The sequence below is a fragment of the Procambarus clarkii genome, chromosome 71 (assembly GCF_040958095.1).
Source record: "Procambarus clarkii isolate CNS0578487 chromosome 71, FALCON_Pclarkii_2.0, whole genome shotgun sequence".
Lineage (NCBI taxonomy): Eukaryota > Metazoa > Arthropoda > Malacostraca > Decapoda > Cambaridae > Procambarus > Procambarus clarkii.
In genome coordinates, this window is record NC_091220.1 from 30107579 (window position 1) to 30121366 (window position 13788).

General features: G+C 38.1%; 3 protein-coding genes across 3 annotated transcripts; 2 read left to right on the top strand and 1 right to left on the bottom strand.

Annotated features, from left to right (window-relative positions):
- Positions 1-37: 37 nt before the first annotated feature.
- LOC138356336 (uncharacterized) lies at positions 38-5025 on the bottom strand. The gene is made up of 4 exons (XM_069312304.1): positions 4897-5025; positions 2431-2636; positions 1470-1611; positions 38-651 (listed from the first exon to the last, which is right to left on the bottom strand). The coding sequence occupies exons 1-4, from the start codon at positions 4997-4999 to the stop codon at positions 302-304; spliced, it is 801 nt and encodes a 266-aa protein (XP_069168405.1). The 5' UTR covers positions 5000-5025; the 3' UTR covers positions 38-301.
- A 2391-nt stretch (positions 5026-7416) lies between these two features.
- LOC138356311 (uncharacterized) lies at positions 7417-10209 on the top strand. Its single transcript, XM_069312286.1, has one exon. The coding sequence runs from the start codon at positions 7417-7419 to the stop codon at positions 10207-10209; it is 2793 nt and encodes a 930-aa protein (XP_069168387.1).
- Positions 10210-11437: 1228 nt separating this feature from the next.
- LOC123762486 (uncharacterized) lies at positions 11438-12553 on the top strand. The gene has a single exon (XM_069312287.1). The coding sequence runs from the start codon at positions 11438-11440 to the stop codon at positions 12551-12553; it is 1116 nt and encodes a 371-aa protein (XP_069168388.1).
- The last annotated feature ends 1235 nt before the right edge of the window (positions 12554-13788 follow it).

The following is a 13788-nucleotide window of genomic DNA, read 5'->3' on the forward strand; positions in this document are numbered from 1 at the left end:
ACATTAATTTTTTGGGTAGGGTGACTGAAACTCATCCTGGGGTAAAAATGTTTATTTAAATTTATTATAGTTAAATGAATTTAGTAAATTATTCCATATATTGTATTATAAGTGAATTGACACTAAACTATAAATGATACTAATAAGGTTTTAAAAATGAAAAACAGTAAAAATCCTTCATGTAAGATATGGAAGTTGAAAAGTAAATTAACTGTAAACTAAATTATAAACTGTAGACATAATATAAAGTATTATAAGTAAAATACCTATAAACTACCAAATAATGTGTAAGGAACCATTTCTATTGTTTGTCCTTTTTTACCTGTTTCCTCAGGTATTTTAAAATTCCCATTCCGTTGTTACTACACTGTTTTCCTGGTGTAGTTCCCTGTGGTTCAAATTTTACTACTTGTACTTCTTGCTGTTTCTGAAGGATTGCTAATGGTAGCCCTTGTTGCACCGGCGGAACTTTTTGTAAATGTTCCACCTGCGGAACTTTTTGTAATTGTTGAATTTCTTGCACCTGCGGTACTTTTTGGACTTTATGCACCTGCTGCACTTGTAGCTCGTCAGGATTTTTTTCCAGGGCATTATCGCTATCACCTTCTGATCCTAATGTAAGTTTATCTGCATCAAGCTTCCTTGTGCGTGCTGGAAAAAAAAATAAAAATAAAAAATAAAAAATTTTGAAATGGAAGATCCTGTGTAACAAATTTAATCAGTTACTATGATCGAGCCGCAGAAATTTTACAGGAAAGATATGGTTGGGTTGACTGCATCTATCTGGACCTAAAAGAGGCATTCAATAGAATTCCACATAAGAGTTTGTTCTGGAAACTGGAACATATTGGAGGGGTGACAGGTAAGCTTCTAACATGGATTAAAAAATTTCAAACTGATAGAAAAATGAGGGCAGTAATCAGAGGCAATGTATTGGACTGGAGAAATGTCACGAGTGGAGTACCACAGGGTTTAGTTCTGGCATTCATGGATAAATAATAAATAAATTGTTCATGATTTTTTTAGACAAAAGCTAGAATATGCAGCAGTTGTATGGTGCCCATATCTTAAGAAGTACATGTACAAACTTGAAATGATACAAAGACGTCATGGGTGTCATAGGGGCACCAGCACACTGGTTTGCTAAAGGGCCCTTAATGCTGTCGAGACCTTATGGGCCCTTGGACCCATTACGTTAAGACATAGTGCTGTATTGGGCCACACACTTTTTGCCATATACATCAACGACAGAGATGATTGAATTGAAATTATATATATATATATATATATATATATATATATATATATATATATATATATATATATATATATATATATATATATATATATATATATATATATATATATACATATGTATATATATATATATATACATATGTATATATATATATATATATGAGAGAAAATAATAGGTGGTGATATATTTATATATTATGTGAACTACTTACACAAAAAGAAGTTAGTGGTGAAGATCTTCTTGTCCTCTTCTTGTATTACGTTGTTTGGTAGGATACCATGCGTCACCCGTGCTGGTCCTTTCTTGTAATAGATAACGATTGATTCATACCCACAGCCACGCAGATATGTTAGCTGAAAAGCAAATAATATTTAAACAATAACACTATCTGGGAAAATGCAACAAAATAAATGTTTGAAGCATAGCTGGGCATGTGCAATAGAACCCATAATAGAATCACAATACCAGAAATAAATATCTTTGATATCCCCAGAGTCAAAGTTATTCTGTGTAAATACTCTATGCAAATAAAGGGACCTTGTCTATGGAACTAACTTGCTAACAAATTTAAAAACTGTCCAACTTCTGCCATTTTAAAAAATAAAACCAAAAAGTACCTAAATTTTTTCTTGATAGTTTCCTAACTAGTGTATTAAACTCGCACTGTATCTTATGAAATCCAATGCCAGAATATATGTGCCTAAACCATACAACTTTTCCATTGTAATCATTGCTATCACCTTATATCATGATTGTTATATTGAATGCATATCTTACTATATTATACCTTGAAATATTCCTCAAATTATGCTACAATTTATATGTTGATAACCCTCAAATTTTACTTTAATGTACATAGTAATCTTTGTGATACTTTCTTACAATGTACCAGCCAATTTTTTCCATTTAAGCTTTAAATTGCCTATTTAAAATTATCTGTTAGATTAAGGACCTGCCCAAAACACTATGTGTGCTAGTGGCTTTACAAGAATGTAAAAACATCAATTCTATGTACTCTCATAATCCCAGTGTGCTATCCTGTATATAAATAAATAAACAAATAGTATGTAAGTACTGTACAGCATTATTCATGTTGATTCTATACCTTATCAAGCAAGTTCAGCATAAGAAGAATACAAATGAATACAACAGATGTAGACAAACTTCAATACCTGATTTTCAATCCTTCGTAGAACCCGGCTTGCTGTATTTCGTTCTAAAGCCTTCTTGCCTTTAAGTAGAAAACGGGCTTCCTCTTCTTTCTTCATTAATTCTCTACTGTTTCGGAAGTCACACTGGCAGAACTTGCAAACATTGCTTCGGACATGCACACATTGTTTGCAGTTTGTGCATCTCCTCAAGAATTTTCCCTGAAGACCTGAAGGAAATAGTTTCTAATAAAATACTTATATTCAAATGACCTATGCTGCAAAAATTATAAGTTAAATTGTTGTTAAAATGTACTACAGTAATTAAATATATTATTTAAATTATGAAATAATCTACATTAACACTAGTGAGAGCAATGTTAAAAATTTTAGGACTGCATCTGGAAATAACTTTAATTTTGCAAGTACATAATTGCAAATTGTATACAAGTATTAATATTTTCAGACAAATCTCAAGATATTACTATAACTAACTTTATGCTACCAAGTTGTTCAGTGTTATAGTAATTTAATCTCCATAATTGTCTAGCATACACTTAAAAATAGGCAACAAATATTATTGGAAAGTACACAAATAACAGCTGTAGAAATATTGTTAAAAAAATAATAGAAGATTACCATCAGATTGGGGTGCAGCTGGTCTTTGTTTTGAATTAATGTGTGATACATCCTGTATGTTATCTTTTTTCTGTTTCTTGTTTGTCACCTTTATTGAGTTTGGTTCCTCCACGTTTAAGAGTCTCTTCAAGTACTCATTTCTTTGTATCATTGCAGCACGTGCTTTCTGGTACTCACGTTCAAGATGTTCTCTAGTCATCACTGCTATTCTCCGGTGAAATTCTGAAGAGAAAATAATAGTGTTCGAAGGAAAAGTACAAGAACAAAACAAGAAAATTATGCTTATGCAAAATTATGCTACAATGTACCTATTAATAATCTTAAAATTTGCTACAAATTACCTACTTATAATTATGTGTTAAATTATGGACTTTCCCATAATGATATGCATGTTAGTGGCATTACCTATACTGCCTACCTGGAGCCCCCTAGAGAGATAGTGACACAAGTTAAGGTAATCCCTTTAGTAAGGTGCTGGGTCAACATAAATAAGCTATAACTAATAAGGACACAAATCAATATGTTCATTTAACAGTGGTATTAACATTTATATAAATATAGCTAAGAATAAGTTTTTACAAGTGTAACAAAGTGAAAGAAATGTATGAAAATTTTGATGATATATTAAAATGCTCATTGATTGAACTTGTCTTCCTATATATAAAGTATAAAAATAGTAAACACAGTACCATTATTGTTGTCTGTAGTTATTTTTGGAACATCTGGTATGTACAGCATACTGTCAAAATCCGATGATCTATCTGAAAAATTGATTGGTAGCGTAAATATTTGAATTCATTGCATAGCCTTTTATACAAACAAAAAAGAAAAATTGTACAGAAAAGCTAACACAACATTATAACACCTTTCTGTGGTACTTTCTATGGTACAAAAGAAAACAAACCTTAATTATAAAGGAAAATAAACTGACAGAAGAACTATGAATACTGCTGAAAATACTTTCCACAAAATATCTGAACCAAGGGATAGTCCCCCGAGATTTGAAATATGAAAATTTCACCCTTACAGTATTTAAAAAAAAAGCAGAAAGAGTTAAGCACAAAACTAATGTCCGATCAGCTAGGTATAACACATCTGCAAGCTCATGGCGAAAATCCTAAGGGAGGGAATCATTTACCATCTTTCAGTGAAAAATCTTATTCAATCGACACACCATGGTCTTCTTAAAAACAGATGCTACCTTATAAACCTCCTCACTTTTGGGACATGGTAACATGGTACTCAGATAAAGGGTTTCCGGTGGATGTAGTATACATGGATTATGCTAAAGACTTTAATAAGGTACCACATGGAAGACTAGCAAGGAAATTACAGGTTCATGAAAAAAATTGTAAAGTGCACAAAACAATAGTTAAAACAAAGAGAGCAAAAGGTCATACTAAATGGGAATGAATATGAAGAAATGTGTTAAGTTGAGTACCTCAGGGGTCCATTTATAAGTCTAAAATATTTTTCATATATTGAACATCTATGATATAGAAAAGAATATAATCTAATCAACCACATCCTCATATTTGCAAATGCCTGGCATTTCACGAGCACTTTGTCCGGGGTTTATATTCTAGCCGGGGAGGATTTACTGGGTTAGGCTAACCTAACCTAACTTAACCAAACCAAACCAAGTATCTCAAGTTACAAATATCTCTGGGAATTCATATTATCTGCTGTTGTAGAATTGACAAAATGGACAGTGTCAACAAAATTATTCCCACATACTCCGTCACTATGTGATGGAGTACACATAGAATAGGGACTGAATTGTCCCTGACAGGGACAATTCTGTAACAAATGTTCTAGCATAAAACTTTGTACAGTTTAGTAATTCCTTACCATTTGATGTACTGGGTAGATCCATGTTTGGTGAAGTTTTATAGCTGGAGCTGGAAGATCCTGTCGAGATGACTTCTTCAAAGAGAATAGCTTCAACACACATTGTGTCTTGAGTCTACCAGTACTTGGCCTACAGTTACCAGATCTGATTTACAGAAACTAGTGAACTATGGAGATAAGATTGTTAATAATATACTTTTTTTGAGATTCATATGACTTGCAGCTTAAAAACCAACCTTATTTTAAAATAGTACGCTAAAGTACATAGCAAATTGCGAAATTCGTAGTTTTTTAACTACTTTAAAGCTAAATTCTCAAGCTTTGAAAATAAGCACAATTTGCTATTTTAAGCGGAATCTGGCAACTCTGATTTAGCATGTAAACATTGACTTGCATTCACAATGTAGTTATTTATTTTTCAACAATTTAAAACGAGTTATGAAAATACACACATTGGTACATTATTGCAAAGGCACTATACTATATATATATATATATAAATTGTTGCAAGTCGAGCAACAAATATTTTACATTGAACAACAAATGAGATTGGAAAAGCAGTATTGCCAAAATAGACCCCAGACACACCCTGTGGGTAGTAATGGACCCCCATACCGACCCTATGAGGGGTAGTGGACCCCATAATAACACTATGGGCGATAGTGGACACTATACAAACACTATGGGCGGTAGTTGACTTCATAGAGACCCTGTGGGCGGTAAGGGACCCCCTATCGACCCTGTGGGCGGCAGTGGACCCCCTATCGATCCTGTGGGCGGCAGTGGACCCCCTACCGACCCTGTGGGCGGCAGTGGACCCCTACCGAACGTGTGGGCGGCAGTGGACCCCCTACCGACCCTCTGGGCGGCAGTGGACCCCCTATCGATCCTGTGGGCGGTAGTGGACCCCCCCCATATCGACCCTGTGGGCGGCAGTGGACCCCCTATCGATCCTGTGGGCGGCAGTGGACCCCCTACCGACCCAGTGGGTGGCAGTGGACCCCCTGCCGACCCTGTGGGCGGTAGTGGACCCCTACCGACCCTGTGGACGGTAGTTGACTTCATAGCGACCCTGTGGGCGGTAGTGGACCCCATACCGACCCTGTGGGTGGCGGTGGACCCCATACCGACTCTGTGGGCGGCAGTGAACCCTATATACTAATCCTGTGGGCGATACTGTACCCTATAGTCATCCTGTGGGGGCAATGGATGCCATACATATCCAGTGGGTGTTATTGTACCCCATACTTATTCTGTGGGTGGTTGGAGCCCCATACCCATCCTGTGGGTTATAGTGGACCCCATACTCATCCTGTGGGTGGTATTGGACCCCATACCTATCCTGTGGGTGGTTGTGAGCCCATACCCATCCTGTCGGTGGTAGTGGACGCAATACACATCCAGTGGATGGTATTGGATCCCATACCCTTCCTGTGGGTGGAAGTGATCCCCATACCATTCCTGTGGGTGGATGTGACCCCCATACTCATCCTGCGGGTGTTATTGGACCCCTTACCCACCTAACAGGTGGTAGTGGACCCTATACTAATCCTATAGTTTCCAATATTCCACACCATACCATCCTGTTTGCAGTAGTTTACCCTATATACATTCCAACATAACATCGTTTTCTGTTAGCGTTCCTACAAAACATTCTTTAAAGATTTCTAAAGCACAAACTATGGTATATAATATTGATTGGTGAAGCACTTATTTTATGTAATAATTTATTGTGCTTATTATAATTTACTAAGAACAACTAATATTTCTCAAAACAAAACTACGAGCCTTCAATAGGATGTAGCTGATCTGTAATATTATAAGAGCATGGACAATAGTAGGTGAATTTCACAACCCATGTGGGACCTGAAAACTACAATTTTCGTTATAATTGAACCAATCACGACTATTCAGCTATCTACGTTGATGGACGAGTACTGTGAGACGTAAATTGGTACGTGAGGAAGAGTTTGAGCCTTGGTAAAAAAGTTAACTGGGAATATATCGCATATGTACTAAATCACATTCCACATATTGACTTTAAGCACTAGTCATATATGTACTGTCTTGTGTGAGAACGGGTTGCTTATCGAACACCCAATTCGACTGGGTTCATTCGTAGATTACCCGGCCAAGTTACGGGGCAAAGGCCACGTATTCAACCCCCGAGGGGAAGCCAATATTTGCCTTATGCAGTGCATCGCCGTGCACAAATGTTTGGCCCGCGGGCTCCTTTATAACGACATCAAAACTCGGGCCAAATCTGGGCGATGGTGTCGCCGACAAGTAAGATGGAGTAATAATATAGGCACCCCAGTATCTTTTGACGACATCGCCAAAGTCGAAGATTTAAACAGGTCTTCTATATTTATTTATGTTCTGGTAAAAGGAGATAATGGTCGTCATTACATTAGTTTGGCTAGAAAAGGCCGTGGGAATTTTAAGGATGTCATATCTTTACTTATGCTGGAAGGCCAACATTTGGTCCTCATCAAGAACTTTACCAAATATGTGCGTAATATGAGGTCTCATTCGGAAAACATCCCAGCTGATTATGACTTTTGTCACAGCTGCCTCATCGCCCTCCCACCCCATCAAATGCTCGAGCATGAATCAACTTGCGAGGTCAAACAAACGTTGCATTTTCCTCCCCCTGAAAAGAAAATAGAGTTTAAACATTTCGGGCGAGCGTACGGGCCAAGCCACACTTGTTACTATGATTTCGAGTGTGCCCTGCAAAAGGATAGGCCACAGGGCATAATCGAAGCACGTCACAGGGCCATTGCATATGCGTACATAATCATAGACCGTCGCTATAATATCGTAGAAAAAGATTTCTACCTCGGGCCTAATTCTGCAACCCATTTTGTTAATAAACTATCCTCCTCGTGGGCCAGAATAACGCGAGAACAGCCATATTACCATCTGCACATGTCCAATGAGCAAATGGAAAGTTACAAGAGTCAGACCATGTGCGAGATATGCGACGAACCTTTCGGGCCCAAAATCGTCAAAAATAGACACCACGACCATTCACTGAGCGAACATAATTACTTAGCCGCCCTATGCTCTCGCTGCAATCTCCAGTGCAAAGATGGCTACAAATACTTGCACGCATTTTCACATAATGCGGCGTATGATTTAGGGGTTTTGTTAAACGAGTTAGGAAACGTGCCCAAACGCAACGTAGACATTATGTCCAAAGACGGGTATAAATTTATGAAAGTTGACATTGACTTTCTTAGATTTATGGACAGCTTAGCCTTGCTCAATGGGTCGTTGGCCAAATTAGCCAAGGAACACATCGACAGTGGCAAACCTACGACGTTCACTCTCGCCATGTTAGATAAGGTCCCTGCTGAGGCCCATAATTTATTGTTAACTGGCAAACAGTCCTTTTGTTATGATTACGTGTCAAATTGGGATGTATTAAATGAACCGCAGCTCCCCCCCAGAGATGCATTTTTCAATACCTTGACGCAGGAAGAGCTCCCTGAAAAAGAATACAAACAAGCGTTGGAGGTATTTAAATTAGCCAAGTGCCGCAATATTGGCGAATATCTCGTCTTGTATTTAAAAGTTGATACTGGCATTTTAGCAGACATTTTCACGGTGTGGCGACGCACTATGTTAGATCTTTATAGATTAGATATTGCATATTACCTCTCTTTATCTAGTTTCGCGTGGGACGCCTTCCTGTTCAAAAGTAAGGTGGTGCTAGATCCAATATCAGACCCTAGAATGTATGACCTCATTCGAAGGAATTTAAGAGGAGGCTTCACCTCAGTTGTAAAGCAATTGTCTACCGCCGAGAACCATTACACCGGGGCGGGGTCTAGCGAGGATGGAACCCACATCCTCTATCTAGACTTCAATTCACTCTATGCTACGTGCATGAGTGAAAAGCTCCCCACTGGCGGTTTCCGTTGCCTAACTGACGCCGAACGCGATGAAATGCTATTGCAGGGTTTGAGAAATATTGACTGCGATCAAGAGCGCGGTTATTGGATTTTGTGCGACACTAAACAAGTTTCCCCCGACGTAGCTAGATACACTGACGACCTGCCATTAATTTTAGCACACGCCGACATCGTGACGGAACAACTGTCAGAATACAGTAAGTCGATCCTAGTTGCAGAAAATCGCAAGCTGCCGCGCAATAATCGAAAACTCATTGCCACCCACGAAGCACAACGCGACTATTTAATTAGTCTAGATTTCCTTCAGCTTTTAATGCGACTAGGGGTGGAAGTTTCGCGCGTGCACACTATCTTTGAATTTGAGCAGAGGGCACACCTCAAGTCCTTCGTAGATAGTAATATTCGCGAGCGCACAAACTCGACCTGTGCAATTAAGTCTAAGGCATTTAAACTTGTAAATAACGCTATATATGGCAAATCTTTAACGAATTTGGAGCGTTATGCCAATAAATACTATTTAACCACAACTCGCAAACAGTTCCTCAAACACGCTCGCAGCCCGTTTTTCAAACGAGCGACTTTGCTGAGTGAGGACCGTGTCCTTTGCACAACCCGCAAAGATTCGCTCACTATTGATACGCCCACATATCTAGGCTTTCAAATTCTTCAAATAGCTAAAAGGCGGCTATATTCCTTTTGGTACGACACGGTCAAAGCAAAATATGGTGACAAGGCAAAACTGCTCTACACCGACACTGACTCGTACATTATTCAGCTTACTTGCAGAGATGCTTTTGAAGAGCTTAATAAGGCCCCGCTCATACGCCACATTGATTTTAGCAATTTCCCCGAAGATCATTCTCTATATTCAATCGCGCGAAAAGGCAAACTGGGTCTTTTAAAGTCTGAAGTAGGGTCTAAAATTATAACCCAGCTCGTTGCCCTTAAGCCCAAAATGTACTCGCTAGTGACGCTGGATAAACAGCACATTTGCAGATGCAAGGGGATCACACGACGTCAGCAAGCTGGGCTAGAACACTCATCTTTCATAGACGCCCTTGAAACAAACACAAGTCGGAGGTTTGTGACTAGGACTATTAGAAATGTTGGCGGGCAAATGTGCACATGCGTTACTGTCAAGAGAGGCTTATCCGCGTTTGATGATAAGCGATACGTAATAAGCCCCACTGTTTCACTCGCTTATGGTCACCCCGATATTCCACACGATCCAGAGGATGAGGAGGCAGTCATTAGTGACTTAGAGATGGATGTGGACGCGCAGGAAAATGTGGAACAAAATATACGCCCTGCAGGACGGCGTCATTACCCAATTTTCAATATGTGGGCCAAGAGAGATTCATTGGCCCAAAACCTATTCCCAAACTTGCTGTGAAATATGCTCGCTCCTCTGCATTTAAAAAAAAAAAAAAAACTGTTTGCATTCTCACATTAGTGCGTGTTATTGTTTTTATTGTTGTTATTATTTTATAATGTTATAAGGGATGTTATTGTTATTAATATTAATATTAATATTATTATTATGCCTATAGATTTAAGCTTGTAAATATGTATATATTATGTTTTTGTTTCAATAAACAAACAAAAAAAAGTACGTATTTTTAATGTTTTCTTTGTCACGCCCTAAGCTTGTATATCTATCTATCTATCTATATAAATATATATATATATATATATATATATATATATATATATATATATATATATATATATATATATATATATATATATATATATATATATATATTATGTTTCTATAAAAGAAAGAAATGCATGTTTTTTTTTATATCCCCCATATATATATATATATATATATATATATATATATATATATATATATATATATATATATATATATATATATATATATATATATATATATATATATATATATATATATATATATATATATAACATTCCACAGTGTGCATATTAAACAGTAGAGACTCAGCCCCCAACATGGAAAGACCTGATGAGATAATATCTCAAGCCCATCTTAACATCTTCAGGGAACCATGTCGGATGATAATAGCGGGTTATTCAAATGCAGGGAAATCATTTTTATGCAACAAACTCGTGCACAAGTACCATGAAACATTCGCTCGAATAATTATATGTGGTGGGGGATATCCCGAGTTGATGAACAATCCACGAATTAATAGAAAAATTGTTGCTCATTCGAGCATTATTGATCCTTTGGATGAGCAAATGGGTAATTCCCCAATGCTGATAATAATCGACGATCTCTTTACTGAAAGCGCAAATTCAAAAATTGTTTCTGATATTTTCATCAGGGGGCGTCATCATAACATCTCTGCCATATTGATCACGCAAAATATATTTTTCCCTGGAAAATATTCTAGGAACATAAGCCTAAACGCCTCGCATTTCTTATTAGTCAAATCAAGAGATCTTTCTCAAATTGAGACTTTGGGACGTCAAATATTTGGGAAACAGGATTCAAAGAAATTTCTAGAAATATATAAAAAGGTCATAGCCAAACCCTATGGTTATTTATTTGTAGATCTCGGGTCAAGCACACCCGCCAGCATAACTTTGCGCGGGAATATTGTGGAAGAGAAACCATTTGAAATAGTTTATCAATGGTGAGCAAGAAACAGCAAATACTCGATCGAGTTTATAATGATCCTACTTCCACTGGGGGATTTGGAGGCGTGCAGAGATTATATAAAGCAGCTAAATTACTTAATTCTGACATAACACTGGCCGATGTGAAAGATTACTTAAAATCCTCAGACGCATATACGCTGCATTATTTACAACCTAAAAAATTCGCGCGTCGACGAGTTTTGAGTCCTAAACCACGGGTTTATGTGTCTGTTGATCTAGCAGAAATGGGGAAGTTGGCAGGGATGAATAATGGCATCAAATATCTGCTCGTTTGTGTGGACATATACTCCAGGTTTGCTCAAGTAGTGCCGCTAACTAGTAAAGACGCGAACATTGTGTGTAGGGCACTAAAATCTATACTAGAGACACCTCACTCGCGCGGGGTGCGGAAAATTAATTCAGATCGAGGGGGCGAATTTTACAACGCGCGTGTGAAAAAGATGTTGGCCTGTAAGAAAATTGTGCTGTATAGTGTATTTTCACAGGAAACAAAAGCATCCATAGCCGAAAGATTCATACGCACTTTGAAAACTAAGCTTTACAAGTATATGACTTCGCACAACACATTGAAATATATAGGGGTGCTGCCTGACGTTGTAAAAACATATAATGTCTCGCCACACCGAGGGTTGGGGGGCAGAACCCCCAGAGAGGCGCATGCTTTAACAAAACCAAGAGAGATTGTTAATCTATTTAACTTAATGTATAAAAACCCAGGCAAAACATCGCGGGGCATCATTCCACAGCTGAAGGTTGGCGAAACAGTACGCATTACTTTATCTGATCGCGTTTCGAAATTTAAAAAAGGTTTCAAACAGCAGAATACGCGAGAAATCTTCACAATCGCGCGAGTGGACAATAGCCAGAGGGTCCCTTTATACTATTTGAAAGATTTGAACGGTGGCAATATTGACGGAGGGTTTTATAGACAGGAACTAACCCTCACCCATTTGCCCGCCGCCTTCAATATTGAAAAGGTTTTGAGCAAGAGAGAAGTCGACGGTCAGTTGCAATATAAAGTCAGATACGAGGGTTATGATCAATCATTCGACCAATGGGTCGACGCCGATGACGTACTGAAACTATGAAGGAGCCTTTAGTTCAGAAATACTGGGATCTGATAAGACTATTAGCCGGTCTTAAGTACTCCAGCAGAAAGAAATTAATTGAAAAATTCAAAAAGCCACACATAAATTGCCTATCGGAAATATTTAAAAATCTTTTAAGAAATAAATTGCCCGTGCCTAGCGAGGTTTTAAAAAAACTGAAAAAATATAGTTCATTAATTCGTGTTGTAGCTTGCAAGAAACCTTCCACGGCAATTAAAAAAAAAATATTAACTAGCAAACGGGGTGGTAATATCCTATCTATTCTCCTTCCCATTGCCGTTAATCTGTTGTCGCGTTTATTTACCAAATGAGAGAGTATTATTTAGTCCCGCGGAAAATAATGGACGAGCGAGTGCCGGCCACTTTGCCGACAGTGCCAGAGATATCGATGCCAACGCCCCCGCAACAGACAACTGAGAACGCCCAGCCCGAAAGATCTAATCCTACTGTAGCACATCTGATAAATCTGAGATTAAAAGCGATACATCACGAATATGCAAGGGCACTTTTAAAATATTTCGACGAGAGCGGGCTTGTTAAATGGGACGTTAATGGCAATATAATGAGTCCTGTGACTGGCTTGCATATAATTAATGATATTATATATGGGATGACGGTCCACAATGCTTTATTTGCCCCTACTAAACTACCTCTTGCAAAATTATTTTTTAATGTGGCTTCAATTCCTATGGATCTATTTAGAAACACTGCGGCTCGCAGACAGGTTAACGATGAGGGAATTAACAGGAGACGGGGCATGGCTGTTTCGACCTCTGACCTCCCTCCTAAGCGGATCAAGGTCGGTGGTCGCGGGGATCGGGTCGCCCCCTCGTGGTTGGCTTATTAAAAACAAATTACGGCGATTTGAGCATTTATTCATTGCCCACCTGTGACCCGGTACTGATGCCAGAATGGACACTCACATTATATACGCGACCAACGTTGCCAATGCAGATTTGTATCCTGATAACATTCCCAGCTCTTTTTCAAATCGCTTGTATAAGGAATTAAATTTGAATCCCAAGCGCGCCTATGAAATGTGTTTACAGAAATTATTGCTCCCCACATCTCATTACGTGATTATGAAAGACGATCTAGAGAGTTATGTGAGGGTTGGTTTAATATGCACCAATGTACAAATGACGGGCTTTAAACACACCTATTCGAAGTTTTTACTGAAAAACAACATTTTGGCAGGAAGCATAAAGGAAATT

Coding starts and splice junctions, on each gene's coding strand:
- LOC138356336 (XM_069312304.1), bottom strand. CDS start 4,999: ATGTGTGTTGAAGCTATTCTCTTTGAAGAAGTCATCTCGACAGGATCT. Junction 1,612..2,430: donor TACGAAGGATTGAAAATCAG/GTATTGAAGTTT, acceptor TTTGCTTTTCAG/CTAACATATCTGCGTGGCTG. Junction 652..1,469: donor CACCACTAACTTCTTTTTGT/GTAAGTAGTTCA, acceptor TTTTTTTTCCAG/CACGCACAAGGAAGCTTGAT.
- LOC138356311 (XM_069312286.1), top strand. CDS start 7,417: ATGAGGTCTCATTCGGAAAACATCCCAGCTGATTATGACTTTTGTCAC.
- LOC123762486 (XM_069312287.1), top strand. CDS start 11,438: ATGGTGAGCAAGAAACAGCAAATACTCGATCGAGTTTATAATGATCCT.